The 26731-nt window shown below is 40.0% G+C and overlaps 1 protein-coding gene across 9 annotated transcripts in view; it reads right to left on the bottom strand.

The window, feature by feature from the left end:
• Map4k3 (mitogen-activated protein kinase kinase kinase kinase 3) overlaps positions 1 to 26731 on the bottom strand; it is a 154087-nt gene that overhangs the window by 20827 nt on the left and 106529 nt on the right. For 3 of the 9 annotated variants that reach the window (XM_085690988.2, XM_085690984.2, XM_048416031.3), the window contains exons 14-25: positions 25127 to 25185; positions 24015 to 24077; positions 16990 to 17048; positions 15006 to 15038; positions 11341 to 11379; positions 11100 to 11153; positions 9782 to 9824; positions 8271 to 8430; positions 7157 to 7269; positions 6267 to 6308; positions 5099 to 5183; positions 3131 to 3210 (exon numbers count right to left, since the gene is read on the bottom strand). In XM_085690988.2, the coding sequence (XP_085547114.1) occupies positions 3131 to 3210; positions 5099 to 5183; positions 6267 to 6308; positions 7157 to 7269; positions 8271 to 8430; positions 9782 to 9824; positions 11100 to 11153; positions 11341 to 11379; positions 15006 to 15038; positions 16990 to 17048; positions 24015 to 24077; positions 25127 to 25185 (830 nt within the window). The remainder of the gene's footprint in view (positions 1 to 3130; positions 3211 to 5098; positions 5184 to 6266; positions 6309 to 7156; positions 7270 to 8270; positions 8431 to 9781; positions 9825 to 11099; positions 11154 to 11340; positions 11380 to 15005; positions 15039 to 16989; positions 17049 to 24014; positions 24078 to 25126; positions 25186 to 26731) is intronic. The other 6 variants (XM_085690986.2, XM_048416033.3, XM_085690985.2 and 3 more) reach the window with 3 other exon arrangements.

Genomic DNA, 26731 nt, shown 5'->3' with positions numbered 1-26731 from the left:
CATACAAAGTTTACAGAGTTAACACATAATTGTCATGTGCATATGAACATGGTGCTATGCGAGCTAAATGTCAAGAGCCAGTTCTTAGGCCTGTAAAGTGCACTCACAGCTACAGCAAAGGAAGTTAGCCAAACATAATCTAAGTTTGAACATAGCATGATTAACTCATCACCCTGTAATGAGGGACTATGTAACCCCAAAGAGAATAAAAATATTTTAAATACCATCAATTCCCTTCTTTTGGACCTGGGTTAAATGCTTAAGTCTCTCCTGTGAACTATTCTTAAAATGTACTTATCAAGTACATGCAATGTACGAATGATATAGAAAAAAAGTTACATAACGTAGACAAGAGACACTGAAAACTAGGTTTGTACAGGAGAAAGGCTACAAGGGACCATGATAAAAATTTGCAAACTACAAAGGCTGGGATAAGTAGAATTTGAGAGGAAATATGAGCATCCATCTGTCCACATAGTGTGTGAGAACTGGGGAACAGTTCAGGTTCCTTGGCAACAGGTGAGTATTGGAGCAAAGAAAAGTGAACCAATAGAAAACGACTGGTCTCACAGAGACTTTTCATCAACAGGTGTGAGCAGTCTGCACAGTGGCTGCTGGACCAGAGCATCACCATGACCTGGGCCGTGTTAGACATGCCAGTTCCCGGACCTCATTCACACCTACTAAAGCACTAGGCTGAACCTAGAAAGACTGTGACAGCCACTCATGTATGCAATTAGGTACCCTGACTTAACAAGCTTCTTGGCTGGGCTTGCTCTGGGCAATTCCTACAGGGCTTTCCAAAATGGACTGGGATGAAGGTAGGGAATAGGAAGAATGGAGAGATGATGAAATACATCAAGGCTCTAAGGACATTACTACATTAGAGCACCAAGTCATAAGAAAATGTAATAATAGAAGGGAGAAGCAAATTATTAATACAATTTAAATAAACAAAATAAAGCAGAAGGCTTGCATTTCACTTATTTGGGAAGTGCATTCTTGAAATACTCTCCAGTCAAACATTAAAAAATATGGACCATGTACCTATAGCTAACTATGTCTTAAATCCCAATTTTAACACATATTTTCTACTTTATGCTTTTCACTGAAACGTTGTACCCCAAGGGGGAGTTTAATCATCACACTGAGAACAAGAGGCAGAGAAAGGGCAATAACTTATTCTAGACCACAGGACACTGACTTTTATTTAATCAGTGTTGACCTATGGCAATTTTTAAACAAATATATACTTAGAAGTCCTTCCTAAGTGCCAAACATAGGACGATGTTTTCTAACTACTAATATAATCATATACAAAGTGCCAGGACAAGACATAAATCCTTTTACATTTTCAGCATGGGGCATGGGGCATTTATACCTAGCTTTATTTGAGTGTTGGATTTTTTTTAACTACCTTAAAAAAATCTAAAGGTTTTCCAGATGATCAATGCTTCCTTCAGTAAGTTAGGTTCTGGGTAGAATAATCAGTTTAATGAAAGAACATAACACTTAAGAAGAGCAGGTTCAATGTTTTGCTTAGATTCACACTTTCTTGATGACTATGTGACTTCAGTAAACTTAATTTAGTCTTTGCATTCTTTTTTCCCCTTTGAGACAGGGTTTCTCTGTATAGCTCGAGCAGTCCTGGAACTCACTCTGTAGACCAGACTGGCCTAGAACTCAGAGATCCGCTTGCCTCTGCCACCTGAGTGCTGGGATTAAAGGCGTGACCCACCACTGCCCAGCTAGTCTTTGTGGAAGATAGAGCATGTGGGGCTGGAGAGATAGCTCATTGGTTAAGAGCATGGCCTGTTCTTGTGGAGGACCTGGGCTCAATTCTCAGTTCTCACGTGGCAGCTCACAACCATCTATAACTCCAGTTCTAGGGCATCAACATCCTCTTTTGGCCTCTGTGGGACCTAGGCACACACATGGTGCATTGATACATATCCATGCCAAGACGCCCATACTCATAAAATTTTTTAAAAAATTTAAAAGGTAGGTCTGAGCTGGAGAGATGGCTCAGCAGTTAAGAGCACTGACTGCCCTTCCAGAGGTCCTGAATTCAATTCCCAGCAGCCACATGGTGATTCACAACCATCTGTAATGAGATCTGGCACCCTCTTCTGGCCAAGCACATATGCAGACAAAACACAGTACACATAATAAATAAACAAATAATCTTTTTTAAAAAATTAAATGGTTAAGGGGGAATAGGAATATAGCTCAGTGGTTGAGCCCTTGCCTAGGATGTGCAAACCCTTGGGGGCTCGGTCCTAGCACCACAAAAAAGAAAAAGAAATGTGAGAAAGATGGCAATGTTTAGTTTTGAATAGTTTATTACTATTTGCAGATTTTTCTCCATTTTATTTATAGTGAATTCATGATACTAAAACATGTGAGACTGATGTCCTCGTCCCTCTCCCTCTTACGTCTCTGAAAACTGCACTATCACGTGCAGTTCTGACAGGGACCTCTCATGAGCTTCATACAGAGCCTGCCTTTCTCTACGCTAACGACTTCTCCAGGGACATAGAAGAGACAATGTGGTGGAGAGCTGAGGGTGTGAAGTCTAGTCTAGCTTGCTGCCCAGGCTAGCCATAGGAGGTCGGTGTAGCAAGTGCTCTTAACCACTGAGTCATCTCCCCAACCCCTTGCCCAGACTTAACAGGTCTTTCACCTTTGACCACAACCTCACATTTCCAAGGCTCAGGTCTGGCCATTAGCTGGGCACTCAAAGCTCTGGGGTTGGACAATTGATTGTCACTGTTCTAGGCTCACAACTGTTGAATCACTCCTCCCCACCCACACCCATACTACTTTACAGCTCATTCAAGGTCCACCCAAGCACATCCTTTCCAGCTCTCACTGGAGGAACCGGTGACATTCACTGCCTATCTCCTGTGCTCGTTCCTAGAGTGATGTTAAAGTGTGAGTGCTGGGATCTGTCTTGCACTAACAGTGTAAACTTCCCAGGGGCAGAAGCCAAACCTAGGGCTATGTCTTCAGTATGTAGTAAACAAAAGCTCCTAGAATGTTTTATGAATAAAAGGAATGACAAACTATAACTGAAACTTATTTCTAATGTCTACTTAACTAACAAGAAAAATTACAGAAGATAGCCTACCTGTTCCATTGATGTTTCATGAAGTTCATTGAGATTAAGGGTATAAATGCCCTCTTCAGCACCAAATATCAAGTACTGATCTGAAATAACAGAGATATTTCATAGCTGATTTCAATAAACAAGATACTTTAAAAAGGTTTATACTATCTAAAATTTAGTCAATATGTGTTACCTCTGAAAAAGACTGTAATTTTCAAGTTTTAATACAGAGAGGAAATTAGATACTCATAAACTAAGTTATATATAAATGTTAGTCTCAGCACAGCGAGGAAAGCACTGCATGACAGAGACATAAAGAGTGTAGCCTGTTGGACCCTCACTCACCAGAGGGAGGGACTGACTGGCAGAGTCTGCAGCTACTTTTTCTAGAGTTCCCTAAAGAGAGGACCATGTGCAAATAACAGGGTGAAAACTAAGAACTAGCTTAGATTAAAAATGATCTTTACATATGTGGTGGTTTGAGTAGGAATGGCCCCAGAGGCTCATCTACTTGAATGCTTAGTCACCAGGGAGTGGAACTGTCTGAAAGGATCACAGGGATTAGGAGACATGGCCTTGGAGGAAGTAAGTGACTGGGGAGGTGGACTCTGAGGTTTCAAAAGCTCTCTCTCGGCCAGTGGATCAGGATGTAGCTCTCAGCTACTGTTCCAGTGCCATGCACACTGCCATGCTCCCCGCCATGATGATAAAGGACTAAACCTCTGAAATCATAATCAAGTCCCTAATTAAGAGTTGTTTCTTTACAGCAATAGAATGGTGACTAAGACAACAGACTTATTTTGGGGGCTATTACTGTAAGCCCTAACATAAAAAACACAGGATCTGGGACTGGGAAGGCAGAGGAAACAACAAAATAGAGTAGATACCGAGGATGTAGCTCAGTAGGTAGAGTGCTTGTTTAGCACGGGCAAGGCCCTGGGTTTGATCCAGCAGCACACAAACCAGACATGGTGGCATAGGCATGCAACCACAGTCTTAGGAGGTGGAGACAGTGGGCCAGAAGTCCACGATCATCACTGACTAGATAGGAGGTTTGAGGTCAGCCTGGGCTAACAGCTTGGTCTAAAACCAAACCAAACCCACCTAACCCAACCTATGTCCTAATCATTGCCTGCTAAAAATTTAACTAAAACCTGGGTAGAGCAGTAGTTCTCTACCTTCCTAATGCTGAGGCCCTTTAATGCAATTCCTCATGTTGTGGTGATCCCCGGCCACAAATTTAGTTTGTTACTACTTCATAACTGTAATTTTGCTACTGTTATAAATTGTAATGTAAATATCTGACACCACGGGGGTTGTGCCCCACAAGTTGAGAACTACTGTTTTAGACGATAAGAGAAACCTAGCCAATGTCCTATTTAATTGTTCTGAAGATATTAAAAGCAATACATTATGATCTTCTCCAGGCTGAGCAGAAGTAGCCTAAGAACAACCCTCAACTGTGCAGCCTTTAGGACTGGTGACGGCATGAGACCTGCGGTCAGAAAGCAGAGGCTTAAACAAAGCACTCTAGCCCCAGCTGCCTGGGAGCAGCACAGCCACGTGTGAGTGAAGACTGGTATTGGGGTTTAGAAGGATGCGTACATATTTGGCTTCTTACACATTCATCTCAGAATGCTCCCAGGAGACATAGCTAACGAGAGAGCTGCTGGGAGGCAGAAATAACACCGTCCTTAGCTTACACCCTAACTGCTCTGAATATGATCCCTTTACAATTTAGAGCCCCTCTAAAACAGTCACGTGACTCTGGGTGTTTCGGATCTAAGTCACTTCAGTTGTGGCTCTGTGAAAAATAACACCCTGGGCAGGAGAGGAAGAAACATTCCTGCAGGAAATGAGGGAGATCTGATGCTGTGCCCGCCAATCAACTCCAGTGAGTCACCCGTGACCTCCAACCACAGCAACAGCACAGACAAATATATCCACCTTAAGTCTACACAAACAGCAAAACTCAGACTGCGGTACTACCTCTCGTGTCTGGGTTTATCCAGGATGTGGCACAGTGGATTTTCAAGGGACAGCCATTAAACACCTTTGAAAAACATGCTCCCATCTGGAAAAGAAGGACTCATCAACATGGCGGTGACAAACCACAGTCCTAACAGAACATACGAGGCATAACTACTGTTTTAATATGGGAGACCACAGGGGACAAACTAAATTACCATCACCCCCATTTTACAGAAGTAAAAGTGTCAAGTCAGCCGTCCACCTAGCTTCTCAAAGACTGAATCATTTCTTTTGGATATCCACAACAGATTTTTGATAGTATTATACAAAGTTTTCTGGGAACAATTTTGCTGGAGAAAAAAAAATCTCATATTTCTTTTATCATTTCACAATAAAATCAGCACCAATAACCAATTCTGTGTAATAAATAATTTGCCACTGAGAATCAGAATCTCCTATCAAAACAGTATCATATTCTTAGGTAAGAAGAAAATAATAATCTCAACAAAGAAAATGTTCTTGTTTGGTTTCTTGACAAAAATGTCATCATTGAGTCTGGGTGTCGTGGTGCACACTTTTAATCCCAGCACTCAGGAGGCAGAGGCAGAAGGATCTCTGTGAGTTTTGAGACTAGTCTGGTCTACATAGTGAGTTCCAGGACAGTCAGAGCTACACAGAGAAACCCTGTCTCAAAATAAGAAAAAAAGGTCACCGTTGAATTTCATATTATAAACTAAGATGCAAGGTTGAGTTAAATTCATACACATGCTCCAAACTCAAAATATATAGACTCATTAGAAGGATCAATCTGAGGACAGGCAAGACGCTCAGGAAGCAAAAGCACTCGCCTCCAAGTCTGACCTGAGATCTATTCCCAGATCTACATGGTGGAAAGAGAAAACTCACTCTAGGAAATTGGTTTCTGACTTCCACATCTGTGCTATGACAGAACCACACATGTATATATGTGAAACAAACACACACATATACACATTCACATACACACAAATGTAAAATTTTCTTTTTAAATTGAAAAAAAATTGAGCATGATTTTGATAGCTCCTGCTTGTAATGTCAGTACTGGGGGTGGGAGTGGGAAGCAGGCAGACACAATCAAAGATATACACTGAAATAATTCCTGCGATATTTAGTTTGAAAAATCAATTATTTGATACTCGGTACTTACATGCACTTTAGGTGTTGGGGGAAGACCATTACTAATTGGCTTCTAGAAAAGGAATATGTGTTATTATTTTACTTTTTGCTGTTATTGTGGCAAGAAAATGCTGTATTTCAAGCTTATTTCTTTGACTAAAATATACAATGGTACTATCATCATAAAATAAAATAGTTATCCTTAACTTTCCTATATTCTTTCCAAAGTTACTTACAGCTCCAGCAAACCAGTTTGGTGTACATCCTTTCCCTAGGTACATACTTATACATATCCTAGCTTTCTGGGCAGTTTTTTTCTCTCACATGCCAGGCGCTCCGCCAACAAAGGCTAGAGTTCAAAGAGTCAGTTCTCTCTGCCAACAAAGGCTAGAGTTCAAAGAGTCAGTTCTCTCCAGGGAGGACAGTCAGCTCTTAGTCGACAGTCAGTGTGAAGGGTTAAACCAGCAGTTCTCAACCTGTGGGTCGTGACCCTTTGGAGGTCAAAAGCCCCTTTCACAGGATCATCTAAGACCACCAGAAAACACAGATAGTTATGTTATAATTCATAACAGTAGCAAATTACAATTATGAGGTAGTAATGAAAATAATGTTATGGCTGGCATCACCACAACATGAGGAATTGTATTAAAGGGTCACAGCATTAGGAAGGTTGAGAAGCACTGGGTTAGACTGACATAAAAACCATGATTTATAATATGCTACATAAAAATGGACTTAAGTTTAAAAACAGTTATGCCATTTTATCTTTACAAAGAAACCTTTATGATTTAAATAAAATACTATCACGATAATCCATAGACTAAAATATTACTATAGTAATTATGGAATACACAATTCCTATGGTTTTAGTCCTTGTTAGTGTAACACTGCTACACAGTGAGAAAGGACACAAGCACTTACTGGTACATCCTTCTTCTCTTTTCTGGAGAGGTTGGTGCCTCTATGCTCACTCTGTTGCTGATACAATGATCCGTCTCGTTCACCATTTAGCTGGAAGGAGCTCACTCCATTTCCTGCAATAAGATATGTTTAGATATATTGTAAAAGGACAATTTTTTAATGAAATAGTTCATTGAGACAATTACTAAATAGGAGACTAATCCTGTGTTTGAGATCTCCCATTCACAACTCTCATTGCTGGGCTGTTATGTATGTTCTTCCAGTTCAACCTACTTCTGACATTTTAGGCAAATTTAAATTCAGGTAGTATCTGAGTAAACATTTATTTTCATTAAAAGAGAAAAACTGTAAATTCAGAATTACTTTCAAGGAGTGGACAATTCATGTTACATACAGTTACCAAGAAATGGTAACAGCCCATTTAAAAGGCTCCTCCGAACAGAGGACACTTCACAGTGATGAAACAGTACCTTCTAGTGCTAATTTATACAATATCTATAAACACCAATTGCTTTTCTAAAAGTGATTAAGAAAAATTAAGGAGTCAAAGACAAACACCTTTATCTTTCCTAAGACAGAAGCAGCCTACAGCTGAACACATTTCCTTGTTTCTTCAAAGTCTGATTGTGACTTGGATGCTTAGCTAATGATGAAACAGACAGAGCAATCTCCGAAGGTGGGAATGCTAATGGGCTGGAGCTGTAGAGATGGTTCAGTGCTAAGAGCACCTTCTGGTGCTGCAGAGGACCTACGTTCACGTCTCAGCACCTGTATGGTGGCTCACAACCGTCTTAACTCCAGTTCCCTGGGATCTGACACCCTCTTCTGGCCTCTGTTGGCACCAGGCATGCATGTGAAACACACACATACCTTCAGGCAAACACACACATGAACATAACAAACAAACAAACAAAAAAATAGGGGTAAATGTCCCGGGCTGGCTCACAAGGGACCGTGTCCCTGAGCCACTCTGCACAGGAAGCAGAAGGCAGGAAACACTCTAACAGCCACTGCTCTTGCATCGCCCCACAGGAACTTCAATCATTTCTTGGACGGTCCCTTCACTTCCAGAACGAACACCTGTAACAGACTGCAGTCTGTCCTCTACCCTCACCTAAAGCAGCAGGCTTCTGTGGGGGTAACCTGGGGGGAGGTGGCCTGGGTGGAACGTGGGATGGCTTTGCTGGGCTCCCTGATGAGGGACATCTCTTGATTGTTCCTTGATTACCATCCTCAGCAGAATGCGTATCCTGCGGTATGAAGATGGATTTAGGCTGAAATCACATAGAAAAGGAAAATAGTGATTAAATATAAGATTACTTTCCTGAGGTAAATATTATTACATATCAGAGACTTTCAAACTGTGTTTATTAGAGGAGTGTCAATGGTATTTAAGATTCAGGTTACTTTATTACTTAAAAATTATCTTGAAAATGTACACTAAAATGTGCTGAATTTCGCAGCTGAGGGAGGAGCAATATGAACTGGTTTCTATTCCCTTCTATTAGTGTCTTATAAACCTTCCTAAGTAAAAATATTCTGTCTTTCTGATTATACTCCAACTTAACTGCATATCTTTTAAGTGCTGAAGTTAATCAATACTTGTCAGGTTAATCTAATCTGTCCTTTGGACAACTCAGAATGTTTATGTCAAAATATAATCTTTCAGATTAGAGACAACAGAAGATGGCAATTAAAATGATTATATACCGGAGAACACCAGCACAATAAGGATGCCTAAGAAACTTCCTGAAGATAGTAGTTTGCAGAATGTATCAGTTCCTCCACGTGTGCCCTCATGATACCCACCCACCAAAGGAGTCTCCACACACAAGTGCAGCACCTTTTGTCTGTGAGACTTGAACTTCTCTCAGCAATTCAATGGAAACAAAACACTGCTAGGGTCAAGATTGGTAAGACTCCAACTCAAAATACAACCCAACTTACTTTTGCAACTGAAACTTGTGACACATATAACCTATAAGATAAATGTACCATATTGCTATTTGTATCCACTCATTTTATCCTGAAAAAAGCTTGTGTGTGTGTGTGTGTATATATATATATATAGTGTATATACTATACATGTATGAAATTAAACAAAACCCTGTAAGTTGTGATTTCTTTCTTATCCAAGATGACTTTGCAGGTAAAGGATTAGTTCAGTGCAGAGTGCTTGCCTAATGTGCACAACGGTCCCAGGTTCAATCACAGCAAAGCCAGGGAAAGGGAGAGGGTTGACGTCACACTGTTTTCCAAAACTGCTGTGCTACTTTTGTACTTTTAATTTACAATTATTTTTTGAAAATTACATGTCTGTGATGACAGTTTTTCCTTTGTTCATTCTCAGCAATCAATTATGGTAGTTTACAGATTTTAAGGAAAAATATCTTGTGAAAATTTAAGATTTCTAGTTAGGTGGAAATCTAGAAATTATTTCAAAGTAAAAATATTAAATAACTACTGAATCATCATTTTTAAAAAGATCAAAGTAAAATCATGTTCTCAGATAATAATCATCAGCTAGTTTTTCTTTATGGTGGGAACAAAAACAGGCACAGTAACGAGGAGAGTGAGCACCGCAGTGGAGAGCAGCGTGCAGGGGTGAGCAGCGAGTCTGTTTACCTTTGGTGGCAGGGGTGGCGGGACTTTTGCTTTCATGGTTGAACTAAAAACACAGAAAATATAGTCAGAACTTTGCAAATGAATTATTAAACACAATTTGACAAATGAATTATTAAACACAATTATTTTTCAAAGATACAGAAGAAAAGCCTTCAGAGACAAATACTATTTTCTGGCTTCATGAGATTTTTTTCTAAGATATTTTGTAAAATGTCCAAATTCTACTGAAATAAACATTCAGAAGTAGGTAAATGTGCATCTTCTCGGTTTCCAATGCTGAGAATGATACAAAGTGGGAAGACACCCAAAATTCTACCTTATTTCAATCAAAAGGTAAGTAAGGATGCGAGCAGCAGTCGGGCTGGGGAAACGGGAAGAGCACAGAGTGCAGCCTACAGTGTGTCCCGCTCTCCCTGCTGTGGTGTTACAGTTCTGACAAAGGGCTTACTCCAGCTACAGTTCAAGCATGTGGTCCATCACGGCAGAGTCAAGGCGGCAGGAAATGCTGGTCACATCAGAATTCAGTCAGTGCTCAGCTGGCTTTCTCCATTTTACACAGTCTAGGGTCCTCTTACTTGGAAATGGTCCCACCCACAGTTAAGAGGGGTCTTCTCACATCAACTAATCTATTCAAGATAACCCACCACATGCATACCCAGAGGCCTGTCTGACAGGCAAGTTGGGATTTTTCCCAATTCTATTCTTTGTTTACTGTTATAGACTGACTTTACTCTCCTTAAATTCACAGACTGATGAGAGAATTCTCAATGTGATACACACAATGACAGAGTTTTAAGGTGGTCATTAAGGTTAAATGAAGCTATAGGTTTGATAGAAATGAGATTAAGAAAAATAACTGCCCTTTGCCCCACTACATACACACATCAAGGAAAGGTCATGTGAACACACAGATGGAGGTAGGAACTTGACGAGTTCAAGGTCATTCACATGTATATAGTACATTCTCGGCCAACGTGGACTACAAGAGACTCTGTCTCAAAAGCCAAGGTTGGGGTAGGTGTACAGCTAAATAGAGGAAACCATCGGACACCAAATAGGCCATCAAATAGCACAGCACCTAGAACCTGAATTTTCAGCCTTGAGACCTGGGAGATTACGTCTCTGTCCAACCCATCCAGTATAAGGCATTTTTGTTATCCCAATCTGAAGGAGAGCAATTCACGCGGAGTAGATCAACAATGGCACAGAGACTGTGGTACAACTTACGTTAGAATTATCATTAATATTAAGCTGCTAGAACTGACACAGGCCAAATGTGACATCCTTTCTTTTTACCAAAGAGAGTAAGAGAACTTACTGTTTAGAGTCATCATCATCTCCGTCATCATCATCTAAGTGAGCCACATGTCCTCTAAAGAGAATAGATAGCATCATTAGATGGTGAGCCTCCCCAGAGCAGCTACAGAGATGCAGGAGGGCTGATTGCAGACAGACTGACAACTAAAACTAACAAGCCACACATGACAGAGAAGGGGAAAACGATTTAGCTTATCTATGACAAAAACAGTACTTCAAGCTTAAATAAAAGTTGTGATTACCGCTGATGTAATTCTTCTTCAACAGATTTTAGAAGACTCCTTAAAAGATACAAACAAGAAGGAACATGAGTAACATGGTACCATGTATGTCACTTCTATTGCTTTGTTTACCCGTAAGTGTCCTGAATACATTTGCCACACTGAGCATTTCTGTGCCACAAAGCTTGTTTTAATGAGATATCTCTGTATTTTTGTTGATAATGTCTTAAAAATGTATCTTAAGTGAACATAAGTGAGTAAGTTCTAATATGGACTGAGAATTACTGATTCAAACAGGAGACAACGCAGCATGAAATGCCATAACAAACTGACGAAACAATTGCAGGCTCAGAGTCAGGGATTTCCAGGACTCAAATTCTACTTAGAATATTATACTTGACACCAGAAATGATATTTTCTCTTTCTTAAAATAAGGAGGGTGACACACTTTGGCAGACTCATGCTCTCAGGCAATCCTGCACAATGGAGCTCAGCATATTGGCTTTCTGCAGAAGCATGCACGCGTGTGCTGTGAACACAAGAAAATAGCAGCAGTCTGATTTCACGGAGGACACTCACCCATCTGAGGACTGCTCTCGAGGGTGCACAGGCAAACACATTTGCACTTATGCAAACTAAGGCTGTGTCAGACCAGGTCTGAGGGTTTTACCATTAGGAGTGATGTTTTTAAAAAAAAGGCTTGAATTTTCAAGAATGTGAGAGAATTGGGGTGATCCTGAACACGAGCAATTCAGGAAGCACAACCTTCTTCAGGCTGCTGCAATCACTAGGAGAGATGTATTCTCCCTAAACCTTGTAAGAAGTACCTCAGTTTTTCTGGAATTACCACACCACTAAACCCAGAAGGCTTGGTTAGCTGTCTACTGTAGCAATGAGCAGAACTGTCTTACCCACCAAGTACTCTAAGCAGGCTAGCCTGATAAGTCTTCAAAATGACCAGTTATGAATCTGGAATGGCAAACAACACAGAAAAACAATAAACCAATTTCTACCATCCCTAGAAAGAAAAACTGAGGTGTGGTGTGGTAGTTCAACATCCTGTTAATTGTGAAGCTCTTCCAGGACCAGCTCTCAGCAACAGGAGCTTATGGCAAAGGAGGGCAAAGCTGGCATCTCTGCAGGCCCTGTGGCCTTGGAGAAGTGACTTCAATTTGAATGGATACACTTCAGTTCCTCCTAAGTGAAATGGGAATTACACAGTACAGAAAGCACACGAAGAAACAGCTGGGTATGGAGAAGCAAGTACTTCACTCCCTGTTCTGAGGGGGACCTTAGAGAAACACTTGCCCAGATTAGATCCTGGAGAAGCCTGGCTCCTACAGGAGGGTCTGCAAGGTCCCACTGTCTGTGGAGTACATAACCTTTTCAACTCTTATTTCTGAGGCTGTTTTCTAGAAACTACTGGATATATAACATTGCATGAAGTAGAAGTCATGAAAACTCAGCTATCTTCTAGTAGTGTGAAGAAAATATGAAAAAAAAAGGAGAAAACAATGCCATTTCCTTACAATTATTACTTTGTCAGGGGAAAATAGCTCTTTTCATAAGAATACTGCCTGTTACTGCCCAGCAGTTTTCCTGGGCTGCAAAGGTGGTTACTTGCTCTGGTCAAGTCACATGAGAACCACCATCGTACTGTCAGGAAGAAGTTGAAGTGAAGGCATTTGAGCTGACACTTTAGGGGGAGGACTTAAAATGGTATGAAAGATGTATTTTACTAAGTATGAATATATGTTATTATTTGAAAACAAATATTTTTGGGAAATCCTTTAATTTTCCATACTAAAACAGGACAAGCAACAGGAAGTCCTCAGCATGGTGATGCTGCAAAGGGCCCTAGACCAAAAAGATCTGAGTAGTGCAGCCTTCCCAAGTTAAGACTGGTGTCTCTGGGTGATGATGGGCTTTGTTATCATCCCAGAAAATAGGAACTAGTGTGGTGGCAAATGTCTACAATCCTATCAGTAGCCTGGGCCACAAAGTGAACAGGCAGTCACAGACAAGCAAGTAAATACGTTTTCTGAGCATGTGGCAGTGTGTTCTTTAGGCATTAGGATTCGAAATAGTTAGGAAGACAGTTTACATAAAGTTTCACTTTCTGTTAGCACAGGCAACAGAACTCACATGGCTGTGTGTGTGTGTGTGTGTGTGTGTGTATGTGTGTGTGTGTGTGTGTGAGTGGGTGGGCGGGGGGATGCGTTCTGTAGCCCAGGCTGTAGTTTCTGGCCTCAAACTTGTTATGTAGCTAAAGACAGCCTTGAGTTTCTGATCCTACCTGCACTTCCTGAGTGCTGGGTAACAGGTGTGAACCAGCACATCAGTTTTTGTTTTTTGTGTGTGGTGCTGGGGATACCCTGAGGGCTCTGCAGGACAACATGCACCCTGCTGACTGAGGTGTATCCAGCTCTGACACTCTGATCTCAAGTGAGGCTCTTACCAGAAGTTCTCTAACAACATCCATTGCTTCTACTCCTGTATCTCCAAGTCTCTTACTATGGATTAAAGTAGTTTGCTGACAAGTTATACATTCCATCAAGTCACATAAAGGGCATGTGGATGACTTTGTGCCTTTATGACAGAGAAAATGAGATACAGCTCAGTTTGTTGAGTGATTCAGAACAGCACCTGCAGCTGAGAGCACCGGAGAACACATGACCCTGAGTTATTCACCAGGCTCTGTGCTGCACAAGAACAAAACTATCTGAAACTTGGCTATGAAGTTTTTTAGGATTTTTGCTAGTAGAACTACTTGATTTACTATTGAAATGATGGAAAATTTGATGAAAAAATATAAATTGGAGCAATGTATGAATGCAGAGATAAGTGACAAGGCAGGGAAACTGAGGCGGGAAAAGTCTGAAACTGCCTTCAAGCATTCAGCACATCCGAATGAGCAAAGGGGTCATGCGGCTTGTTACCGATCTTACACAGTTGCTAGGCTAACTCAAAACAACCTGTGTACGCACTTCCCTGACTGCATTTAAAAGCAAGAAACTCGTTATTCCTCTAAAACAGAACAGCAGCTTTATCTACGCCCTAACATAACTGACAATTACTCAGTAACTACTTACACATAAAGACAATTAGTAAGTGCCCACTAGGCCCCATGGTTATTTATTTCTTCCTTAGCAAAGTGGCAGGTACCATTATAACCCTCACTTTACCAGAGACAACGGTAGTCAGGGCTCACAGGAAGAGCTGATGCAGGCTGGGCATGGATGGTATTGGCTACTACGGTATTCTGCTGGGGGAACTGCAAGTGGACCCATGCTTTACTCCTATCCAAAAACAGTAATCTTTACAGCTCTGCTCTACACTACAAGCAAAACCAGACAGTCCGGTTTTCTTTTAAAAAGAACTGCTTTGATAAAAACAAAAACAAAAACCTCAGAAGAAGTGACCCCAGTTACACCAGAATTCAAAAGAAAAGGTGTTATCTGGGTTGAAGGTATAGTTTATATAGTATGTGCCTTCTGTTACAGAAAGCAAAGTCCATTTAACAAACCTAACTGATCCCCTTTGGAAAAAGCAGGACATCTTGATTTTCGCAGGAATATAGCAGCCTTGTCAATACAGTAAGAGAAGTGCTACAACATGCTCATGTCACATGTATGTATACACCTACACACGAAACACAGCCAGGCTAAGACTCTCGGCCAACCTACCTTGCCAATGACTTGTTATATAGAATACAGTTCCTTAAGCAGGGATCCAATTCATCAGAAAATGAAGGGTGGGCAAATTATTAACGTTTTACCTAGCCAAAGTAGCTACACACACAAAGAAAATGTCTAGCAATTAAAAACAAATCAGACAATGGGAACTAGGAAATCTGGGAGAGGACTGATGGCTGTATTACTTTGCATTTTGTGAGCATTTTCATTTAAAATGAAAGGGTAAGAGATATATAGTCACCAAATTATTCAGCCTCTTTAGGTACATGAATTTGGTTGTACCGGGTCCTTAAAAATCAATGACACAATTAGAAAAAAATTCAATTAATTTTTTAAATTCACTACCCCACAATGACACACAATCTATTTTTTGCTATCCACTAAGACCAGGACAGCTTAAGAGCAATTACAGTTTAGGTAAAACTATATATATATAGATTTTTTTTTTTTAACCAAGAGAATTTTATGCTTGTCTTCCACTTTAAGGAAGACAAAGGCTACTGGATGACGTACGTCCCAGTACTCAGCTGCAGAGGTAAGGATGATCTCTGCAAGTTTGAGGCCAGCTGGAACTACATAGTGAGACCTTACCTAAAAATAGATACATGAATAAACAAACAACAAAAGAAGAAAAAAACAGAGGCTAATGTTGAACTCCTAATAACTTTAAATTTAATTGAAATTTACATTAAACAAACAGCGTATTTCTTTAGCTTTTCATTCAAAGCCTTTTCTCTGTACTAGAAAGTGTACTGAGGTGGGAAAAGGAAGTGGGATCTATTGCTCTGTTCCACTGAACTTTCCCTTGGAGGAGGGGGGAAAGTAAGCGTGGAGTCAAAGGTGCAGACCCTGGGAGACAAGCTCCATTTGTTTTAGGAAGGGGAAAGCCTTATACCCCCCCACACACCCAGGGGAGGGAAGCAGCAGCACTGGCATCAGGTCTCTTGAAGCTGCTGGAGACTGGTTCAGGTCATCTTGTCTCATGTCACAGCAGCTGTTGCTGGGGCCCCTTGGCAGACCTAGGCTGGCTCAACTTGAAGAAGTTACATACTGCATGTTCAGATAGTAGGTTTAGCCCGGTTTTGCAAGGCCCCAGGCCCTTTTGTGCCTGGGCAAATATCTCCCACACTACAGATTATGGAAAAAGGAGAAAGACATGATTTTCAGTACTACCCGTCAAACTAAGGTATCTGTCAGTAACCATTATTTCTCAACTGCTTAAAGTATGGGAACAGATGCTTCAGCTCTCTAGTGTAATCAAGACTGAAATTTTAATGTATATTCATCCTCAGAATTCTTTGGTAATTTAAATACTCCCTTACAAATAGGCTTACAGAGTGAACATTTATATATGAAATCAGGAAATACGAAGGTAGGAAGGGCAGTCTTGTCTTTGGGTTCTAAACTCCAGCTTATGATGAACTTGCAGAAGTCTGTAAACAGTGTAATTAAACAATGCTCTCAGCACCTAGACAGTGTCCGGTACAGAGTAGGCATTACTAACTGGTAAATTTATTTCTCATGTGAAATAACTTTTAGGAGTTTTATCTATTTTTATTGCTAGTGTTCTTTAGAAGACTATCACAGCTAAACTTAGGATGAGGATTTCTAAGCAGTATGAATAATTCAGCTGTTTGCAGTGGTCAGCACATCTGGGAGATGCACTAAGTTACTTTTGTAGAGGCAAACAGGTCAACTTTAAAAAGAAATAAACTGCTGAAATGCAGATTCATTACAGCTGAAGTATACAGTAACAAGAAAGATCTGCAGATTAGGTTAAGAGAAAACATTTGAGCTGATCCTCCCAGATGACAATTATAAGTACAGATGAATAGCAGAGAGACTGGGAAAGTCAAGGGCACAATGCACAGCATCTACCAACTCAATACAATGTACTACCTTAAGAATTAAATATAAAATAATATAATATTAGAGACAATTACTTTGAATTTAAATTTTAAAAGAACTTACTTACTTGTTTCCACCTAAAAAGTAACTACTTTGGTGTCCTTGTCCATACTCTAATTGTAGATCCTGAGGGCATAAAGCAGAACATTGAGCACAGCAGTATAGCAGTTGCTACAAACTATAATACATACTATTTAAAAAAGAAAAGTTCCAAGCCCCAAATAAATCTGTATTGCTATATACTCTTAAAAAGAAGGCATGGTGGCACTTTCAACAATACAAGATAAAAGTCTGTATCCTGATTTTCATTATTCAAGTATTTTTCTGGGATTTTTTTTTCCAAATGACTGCTACAAGTTTCATTTGTGGCTACTGTTATTGCAATTAATATTTGTAAAAATCAGCTTGTAAGGAAAAAAAAAAGCTCAAATAAAGTACTATCTAGATACAATGAAGCAAAAAAAAAAAAAGCAACATGAAACGTCTTGGTTTGATTTTGTCCATGGCATCTGAATGACCGTGTATATATACACATTCACATATGTCTACTGCTGCTTCATGCACGTGATTAATGCTGCACGCTCATAAAGGTGGGCACTACTGCAGAAGTGAGGTATGCATGCGATCTTCTATGAGTCTGGAAACTACACTGAAGGAGGTTTAGAAGGGTTTAAAGTTAAAACAGCAAAGTTTAAGATGAATAAATACAGACAGCTTCTTTCCTACTTAAGCATTTGACTGAATGCTGCAGGTTGCAGAGAGCTAAGAATGAAAATCCAGAAGAATGAGCACCCAACAACCATAGCAAGAACCAAGCTGCCTTCCTCTCTTTTAAAGAAGCCATTGTCTCCAATCACTGATACAAGGAATCTTCTTTCATAGTAACAACAGATGTGTGACTGGAGCTCTTAGAGCGGTCACCTTGGGATAATTTCCCAAGGCCAGAGATGGTGCTAAGGTCTCCAGAGTTTCCCACAGAGAGCTCAGCACTTCTCTTGGATGTTAATGTCTCCAAGTCTTGTACAGCAATCCAGGCCACGAACTCCTCAAACACAGGGAAAAAGGCCAAATCTCTCTGCCTTCCTTTCAGCACCTCACACACAGATGGTACTCTGAGTAGTAAACACTTGTTCAAATGCCACCTCTTTCGTTTCCTGGACACAGGCAAACACTTCCCCAGGGTACAGATACTCAGAATCATAAACATCTCAAGTCTAGAAGTCTAAGATTAGAGCACAATTCCCCACAGCATACTCTACTTTAAGATTAACTTCAAGGTCTGTCCAAAAAACCAAAATACTGATTTAGATAAGGTTCAAATTTTGTTCTCTTTTAATATTTGTTATGTGTTATAGTATGTGTTCAGTCGAGCATATAGTAACTGTTCTTACCAATGACAGCAAAGATAACACATCATAAATGAAAAAGAATACATGTTTTCCTAACTTACTATAAATCTTAAAATGAGCAAATCACCAAGTCACAGCCTGCACCTATTATTTCACTTTCCGGTTTTAGTGGCCGTGACTTTTTACTTTATGCACTGGAATTCAGCTAATAAAGTACGTATCTCTATGAACGCTTCTAAGTTCAAGCCTATTGTCATCAGGTACAGATGAACAAACCCTCTAACCAGAGCAGCAACAGCTTTAGCCAATAGAGTCTCATAGACTTTTACCTAAACAGAAGTTTCACAAGCACACTTATGTGCTGAGTGGACGATGTCTTCACAAGCACACATATGTACAGAAAGGATGAAGTCTTCACAAGCATACATATGTGTATGATGGATGCTGTCTTCACAAGCACACATATGTGTATGGTGGATGATCCCTTAACAAGCACACATATGTGTATGGTGGATGATCTCTTAACAAGCACACATATGTGTATGGTGGATGATCTCTTAACAAGCACACATACATGTATGGTGGATGATGATCTGTTGATATGTAGGAATGTCCACTTAACTGAGAGATGACAATCAATAGCAGGTTGACAATAATGACCAGGAAATGAAAGTCAATCAAGGTCAAGAGTATATTTAAGGTATAGAGAATTATTTAAAATAACAAGATATATTTTAATAAAAAAATCAAGCATAGACTCATATACATCCAGGCCAAAGGAGTATGCAAGTTGTAGGTACACCTAAGTCTCCAGTCCATAAGGAAAGCTAAAACTGAAAGGGGCTCTTCCTCATTTACTATTTCTCTCCTGAAATCAAGTAACACTATAATCAAGATGGCTCAGTGGGTAAAGATTCCTGGCACCAAGCCTGTCTACCTGAGTTTAAACCCCAGAACCAATATGGTTGTAGGGGAGAAATAATGCCTAAAGGTTGTTCTCTGACCTCTACCCTCAACATGGTGTGTCCCCACACATGCATACATCATGCACTACACAGTAATAATACATCTTAAAGAAAAGGATTTGGAAGCCATTAGAAAAATGTTACCAAAATTATGCTTGGAAAGAGCTCCAAAGAACCAAGATGATGGCATAATTTGGCTATCATTGATAGTCTGAATTAGAATGCACTTGAGGATGCAAGCATCAGGGGAAAAAGCAGCATTAAACAATTAATGAGTGATCATGCTTAATTACACAGTAATGTCAAAGCAGTAACAACATGTTAATGTAAAAAACACTGAAAACATGCAATAACTTAGAAGAGATTCAGCCTGGGGACTCAACAGTTGAGACAGTTACCCTAGCACATACTAAAGAGCTTTAAGAGAGAAAAAGTCCTAACTTCAGGGGTTCCTTTCATTGAGGGGCAGGAAAGTCTATTTTAAGTCTAGGGAGGAAATTCTAAGAAAACAGAAAAGAGCTAAGAAAGGCCAAAGCCCTCACAGTGCGATGCTGGAGAGGGAGGACACACATACCCCAGAAAGTCTTTCTGTAGCTTTCTATGTTATGTCACCTTGGGAGACTGCAGTCTATACCAGATGAGAAAACAGCAGGGAGTCAACAGAACTGAGACAGTTGGACATGGGGGGCTAGTGTGTTGAACACACACACTAACCAAGAAAAAGAGCAGGAGAGAATATTTTTCTTCATAAAAAGGAAGAGACAGAGAAAATTATGGCAGGAGTAAGAATGGTTAGTAAAATCCTTTTTAATATGGAAGATGATGTGAAGAAATCATCTGGGAATGAATCCAAGATAATACAAAACAAGTTCATTTTAAAGTCAGAGAAGCAGGCTGAGTTGGAACACGATCTGAAGACTGATCTCCACCAGCTGATAAAGACTGAGGGGCCATATCTGAATCTTAGAAAGGTGGTGGGTTAGATTATTCTTCCTTATGCCTCCCTAACAGTTAGCATGAGGTTTTAGCTGGGAACGGTGGTGCATGCCTACAATCTGAGCACTTGGGAGGTAGAGGTAGTTGCATCTTGAGTTCGATACTAGATTAACTCTATATAGACAGATCCTATCTCAAAACAAAATAAAAAAGAACAAAATAATAAGCAAACAGATAGTCTCAAAAACCAAAAATATGAGCCGGGTGGTGGTGGCATACGCTTTTAATCCCAGCACTGGGGGGGGGGCAGAAGCAGGCGGATCTCTGTGTTCAAGAAGCCAGCAACAGGTTCCAAAGCTACAGAGAAATCCTGTCTTGAAAAATAAAAAAGATTTTATTAGTTTCCAATGAATCATCAAAAATTAGTGAGTAAAATTAAGCATATTAAAATAAATAGCATCAGCTGTGACAAATTTGAAATAATAATCTTTTAATCTCAAGATATTATTTTGTAGATCAAACAGACCCATTTTTATGACTGTGGACAAAATTCTTACTATTCAATTATTGCTTCTATGACTTTCAGTAATGCCAGCAGTTTTCAAAACCCAGACTTAAAATGTGAGGACCCAAACCTAAAATTCCATTCTTCTGTTACAGAAAGCTTTGGTGCTTTAAAAATTACTCTTGGGTAGCAACAAAAATTGAGGGTATGATACTCAAAATTCATTTACAAAAATCCTAAAGTGAATATTCTCAGAATTTAGAAATAGCTGGTAACCTTGCCTGTTTACACAGAAAGGTAAAAGCATCTCTTTTGGGGTTCCCCAAATCCCATGTTGTCATCTTGGTGTCAGCTGCCCATTAAGAGGAGAGCCAGACATTCTGGGTTCATTGGGTATTTAGTGGCTAGCAACAAGTTTTCAAAAAAACTTCAAAAAGCAACAAGTTTTTGAGACAAAGTCTCATATAACCCAGGCTGGCTCTGAAAGCTTTGTGTCGCTAAGGAGGACATGGAACTCCTGATGGTCCTCCTGCCTCCACCTCTCACTGCTGTGAGTATAGGCATGTGCTAACATTGCTGCAATGAACACTTATGAGAGCTGAGGTGGATGGATTCCTCACATTGGCTTGGAGAACTATTACTAGGGAGAAAAAGAGAAGAAAAAAAAACAAAATAAAGAAGTGATGGCAGTGTGGGGAAACCAGAAGAACCCTTGTCCACAGGTGCGGGTGCACACACATAGCAGCTTCTAAAACGTTTAAAGACAGATTTGCCATTCATTCCAGCAATTCCACTTCTGTGTATATAACAGCAGGGATCAAACCTATATTTGTAGATCTGTGGTCTGTGGTCTTAATTGCATTATTCACAGTAGCCAAAAAATAATGCCAAAATGCCCACCAATAGATGAAAAAATAACTAAATGTGCCATTTACATAAATAGAGTACTTTTTTCAGTATGACGGACAATGAAATGTGAGGGAACCTTGAAGATGCTTAAACACTGTTGAGTGACGTGAGCCAGTTCGGATTACACTTATGCAGTCTCTAAAATGGTCACCTCCAGAAAGACAAAATAGACTAGGGGTCACTGGGACTAGTGAGAAGGAAGGGCATGGAAGTTCAGTTTGGGAAGATGAAATGTGCTGGAGATGAACCGGTGTGCAATGAGTCTGGGATCTACTTTAAAAAAGATCAAAAAAGGAATTTTATACTATGTGTGTTTTATCAGTTTTTTTTTAAGAGAAACTATGGGATATGTATGTTGAGGAAAGGGAGAGCCCATTTCTTCAAAGGAAAGCAAAACAACACATGCAAGCAACCCGAGAGGGTGGGTAGAAGCTATCAGAGCACAGGGCTGAGGCCACAGCCCCAACTGTTAATGCTTGGCAATGAACAAGGACAACTTTCAGTTCCTTTGCATCTTGAAGGCTACAGTTGTAAAACAAGAAAAATAAGTTAATAAACAATCTTGTGTGCCAAGATGATTATGACATCAGTAGGTGATATAATCATGGGGTCACTGTTAGATATATATTCTCTGTTGTTGATGAAAACACTATACTCAGTGTTTAGAATACCACACAACATGTAAATCTGACAACACAAACATCAGTTTTTGTTACCACTAGGAATGAGCTTTTACAGCTGATTTTTATGAACTGTAGCATCTCATTTGTCCCTTCAGAGCTATCTACAGGTTAAAGGCCCCTAGCGTTCTCCTCTGTCAGATTCCTTCAAACTGCTTCCCAGTATCACAAGATGCTCCTGACTACAGGACAGGGATGGAGAGCGAATGCCTCAGTAGATCTAAGGAGAGGAGCAGGGGATATGGAATTCTTGTCAGGTTTGGGGGCTGGCTACATATGGTCACGAATGTTTCTGTCCTAACATCTGATATTTCTGCTCTTGCTGCCACCCATTTTGCTCGGAGGATATTAGTAAAGAGTGGGGTTGACTTCAACTTCTGAGTCTGTGACCTATTTACTCTGCAACACTCACCAATTGTCATTCTAACCTGAATATCTAATCCTGAAGAAAATGACAATCCAGAAATGACTCTTTTCTTTAGATTTTCTATTTCACCCAGCCCTTCAATGGTTAACACTGAAATCCCACTCTTTTTACTTTAAGAAACCATTTGAAACAGGCCTCCTGCTTTGGAGTCATACATCTGCTCACGTGGCTTTCCACAGCCTCCTCCCTCCCCCAATGCTGCTTCTGTGCAATAACCAGCTTCCATATTTTTTTCTTCATCACAGGGTCTCACTATGAGTTTGCGGCTGCCCTAGGACTCAGGCTATATTGTAGCTCAGGCTGGCCTTGAACTCAGTTCTCTTCCTGCCTCAGCCTACAGCACTCAGGAGGCAGAGACAGGTGGATCTCTGTGAGTTCGAGGTCAGCCTCGTCTACAGAGCAAATTCCAGGATAGTCAAGGCTATACAGAGAAATTCTGTCTCAAAAAAGCATCTAAGTACTGATTTATCAGTAAGACAGCAACTTCTCTCTCTAAAAGAATGATGTCTAAAATCTTTTGTTTTATAAATATAAAATTTATAAAATTGTAAGACATGGATTTCAGCACTTATATAAACATTTAGACTAACCAGGACTCAAAGAGGTATACAATCAAGTTAGAGAAGATGAGAAAGAAAATCCCATTTGAGGGGCAGAAAAGCAAAATCTGAGGCTAGATGTTGGGGTAACTTGGGGTTCTAGCCAACCATATGAATAGAAGGAACTACTAAGCAGAGAGCTATCTAGTGTTTACTAGGTGAAGTTTTCCTATGCAGCTGGAAGATAGTCTTAATAAATACAACTTCAGGGATGCCGTACAATCCACATCTTTTTCATGCAAAAAGTAGACAAAGCACAATCCTAACAAGTTCAGAATTTCATCTGACTCTACAGTTGAGATAGGAATAAATTACTTGTTCAAGTTACATAAAATGCACGCAATATATATAATATATACAGTATATTAATATATATTATATAACGTATAATGCCATTTATACATGGTATCAAGTTATGTATATATGAATGTATATATATAAATGGTTTATCATTCATAGAAACAAGATATAAAATTGGACATGTGTAAGAAATTTAGATACTAATGTTTTTTCACAAAAGAAAAAAATGTTTACTACTGCTATTCTACACTTGAGTAGATCTGACTTGTCATGGGAAAAAGTGACTACATTCTTTTTATATATGGAGGTTTGCTAAATGACAAGCCTTAGTTTATAAAACAATAAAACTGGACCAATGTCTGAGCTTAGGAGAGTTAAGACTAAAACAATGCTGACAAAGAAAATCAGAAGATGAGAAATACCAGATTAGATCTTGCAGTGTAGTATATTTCTTCTGAACTGTCGAAAAAACCATCACTGTCGGGCTGTTTAGCAGAGACCAAGAAACCCAGGTTATTGACACTTAGATGGACAAGCGCAAACTCACAGGGACACTTTCACAAGGGAGATGGGTCCTGCTAACATAATTTTATTACGGCAAATCCAAAATCAAATGATGGTAAGTGGCTTCCACACAAGCAACATACAAAACCGCTTAATAACACAGTCATTCAGTTAGTGCAGACCTGCTCAGGCTGCCTTAACAAAACACAATTAGCATTCATAAACATTATGACTGCCTTAATTTTTAACCGTCCCTACCCTTCTACATGAATGGCAGGCTTTAATGTTAAAATATGATCATTTTAGGATTTTAGCAGGCTCCTACAATAAAGATATAAGACAAAGGCTAGGGTCTTCCTTTGTTCAGTGATGAGGATACACATTCAATTTCAGAAGAAAGCTCTTACTGTAGCAGTCTTTGGTATTTAGTAGCTACTATTTTCTTCTAACATATTAAATGGGAAAGGAAAATCCCATCATACTAAAGATTTGCAGTCTTGGCAAAGCAATTTTATTAGGATTATTTTTTAAGGTCAACTTTCATTCTTCTATAAAGTATTAACTACTGAAATATTTGCTGAGCACTCTGCCTCCAAGATTGCACCCTCATGAGCATTTACATGCTGACAAACTGCGTTTGCTACAGACAAACGATCTATTCTCCATGCATGCTCTGAGCGCTAGCACTCTAAATATACCAGGCCAGCTCTGCTGGATGTTTAGAGACCATGGTACTTTTCCTAACAACAAAACAAAAAAGCCCCTCAAAACCAAACACAATTTAAAAAAATAAGTAAAAGGCCAGCATTTAAAACACTTAATCAGAGAATGGTAAAACTTATCTCTTCAAATAATTTTGAAAATATTCAATTTCAGCAACACAGATTTATTTATTCAGTATTTCAAATTACCATTTTTTCTCCAAAAGCTTTTGAAAATATTAGTTACTAGCTAATCAGTACCAATGTATCACAAAGGAAAATTTAAGATTTATGTTCAGAGGTTAACATTCCAAGACCAGGGTACTTACAAGTTCATGATGTGGCTCTGTTTCCTTCCGTAAAGGAGGATCAAATTTTACCTGGCCAACTGCAAAGAAAAAGAAGTTATGTCAGGATATGGGATGTTTTCTTCCCTGTTTTTGTATGTTTTGTTTTGAGACAGGGTCTTATTATTTTAGCCCAGGCTAGACTTGAACACAGGAACTTCCTGTAAATATTAAGTGATGTGACATTTAATTAATTAATTAATACATGCAGTACTGGGGGCTGAACCAGGGCCTTGTTCACAATAGGCAATTGCTCTGTGCTGAGTTTTATCCTTGGCCTACTAGGCATTTTCTACAGTAAAAAAAAGTAACAAGCAAAATGACATGCTGAAATCAGGATCTAACCTACTCATGTGTGATGGTCTAGCATAAGAGATCTTTTACTTGGTATTTGGGTATTGGAAGGGTAGACATCAGTTGGTGTAGGAGTGACTTCTGGTCCTAGCCTTGAAGACGCTGTGCAGTCCTCTCCCATACTAGATCAGAGTTTGTGGGGAAGACAAAGCAAACAAGTGGAACCTGAAGGGTGACCTTCAAGGTAAGGTTCTGTCTTTCCGATGCATCAGCTAGTTTGGAAGAAACCCCTTTGTGAGGGCCTTTAGCTAACAGTCATGTGAGAATAGAAGCAACCAACTAGCCTAGCCAAGCCTTCTATGATCAGTTAGGGGTAACATCCTGACAGGTGTGTCAGCAGAGGCTCTGAGCCACAAATACTCTACCAGGCTCTGGTGGTTTAAAGAAAACTGGCCCCAGTGCTGAGCCACCAGGAAGTGAATTGAAAGAATCACAAGGATTACAAGGTGGCCTTTTTGGAGGAAGTGTGTCATTGGGGGTGGGCTTTGAGGTTTCAAAAGCCCATGCCAGACCCAGGCGCTCTCTCTTTCTCTTTCTCTCCTCCCTCTCCCTCTCCCTCTCCCTCTCCCTCTCTCTCTCTCTCTCTCTCTCTATCTGCAGATCAAGAAGTGGATCTTGGCTACTGCTCCAGTGCCGTGCGAGCTGCCATGATGACAGACTGACCCTCTGAAACTGTAAGCTAGCCTCCAATTAAATGCTTCTTTTTCTATGAGTTAACATGGTCATGGTGTCTCTTCAGAGCAATGAACAGTGACTAAAACATAAGTTGGTAACAGGGACTGGGATATTTTGTGAATGACTGGCCCCTATAGGCTCATATATTTGAATACTTAAGTCATCAGGGAGTGGAACTATTTGAAAAGATTAGAAGGGTTAGGAAGTGTGGCCTTGTTGGGCTAGGGAGAGCCTCATTGGTAGAAGTGTGTCACTGGGGGTGGGGGTGGGGAGCTTTTAGGTTTCAAAAGTGCATGCCAGACTTAGGCTCTTTCGGTTGGCCTGTCGATCAGGATGTAGATCTCAGTTATTGTTTCAGTGCCATGTGTGCCACTATGCTTCCCACCATAGTGGGACTGACTCTTTGAAACTGTAATGTGGTAGTCTGAATAAGAATGGCCCCCATAATCTCATACAATTGAACGTTTATCAGGGAGTGGGTCTATTTGAGAAGGACTAGGAAGTGTGGTCTTGCTGGGGGAAGTGTGTCACTAGGGGTGGCTCTGAGGTTTCAAAACC

This window comes from Myodes glareolus, chromosome 6 (assembly GCF_982192425.1).
Source record: "Myodes glareolus chromosome 6, mMyoGla1.1, whole genome shotgun sequence".
NCBI classification, from domain to species: Eukaryota; Metazoa; Chordata; class Mammalia; order Rodentia; family Cricetidae; genus Myodes; species Myodes glareolus.
Note: the sequence above shows the minus strand (reverse complement) of the source record. Positions and strands in the feature narration are given on the sequence as shown.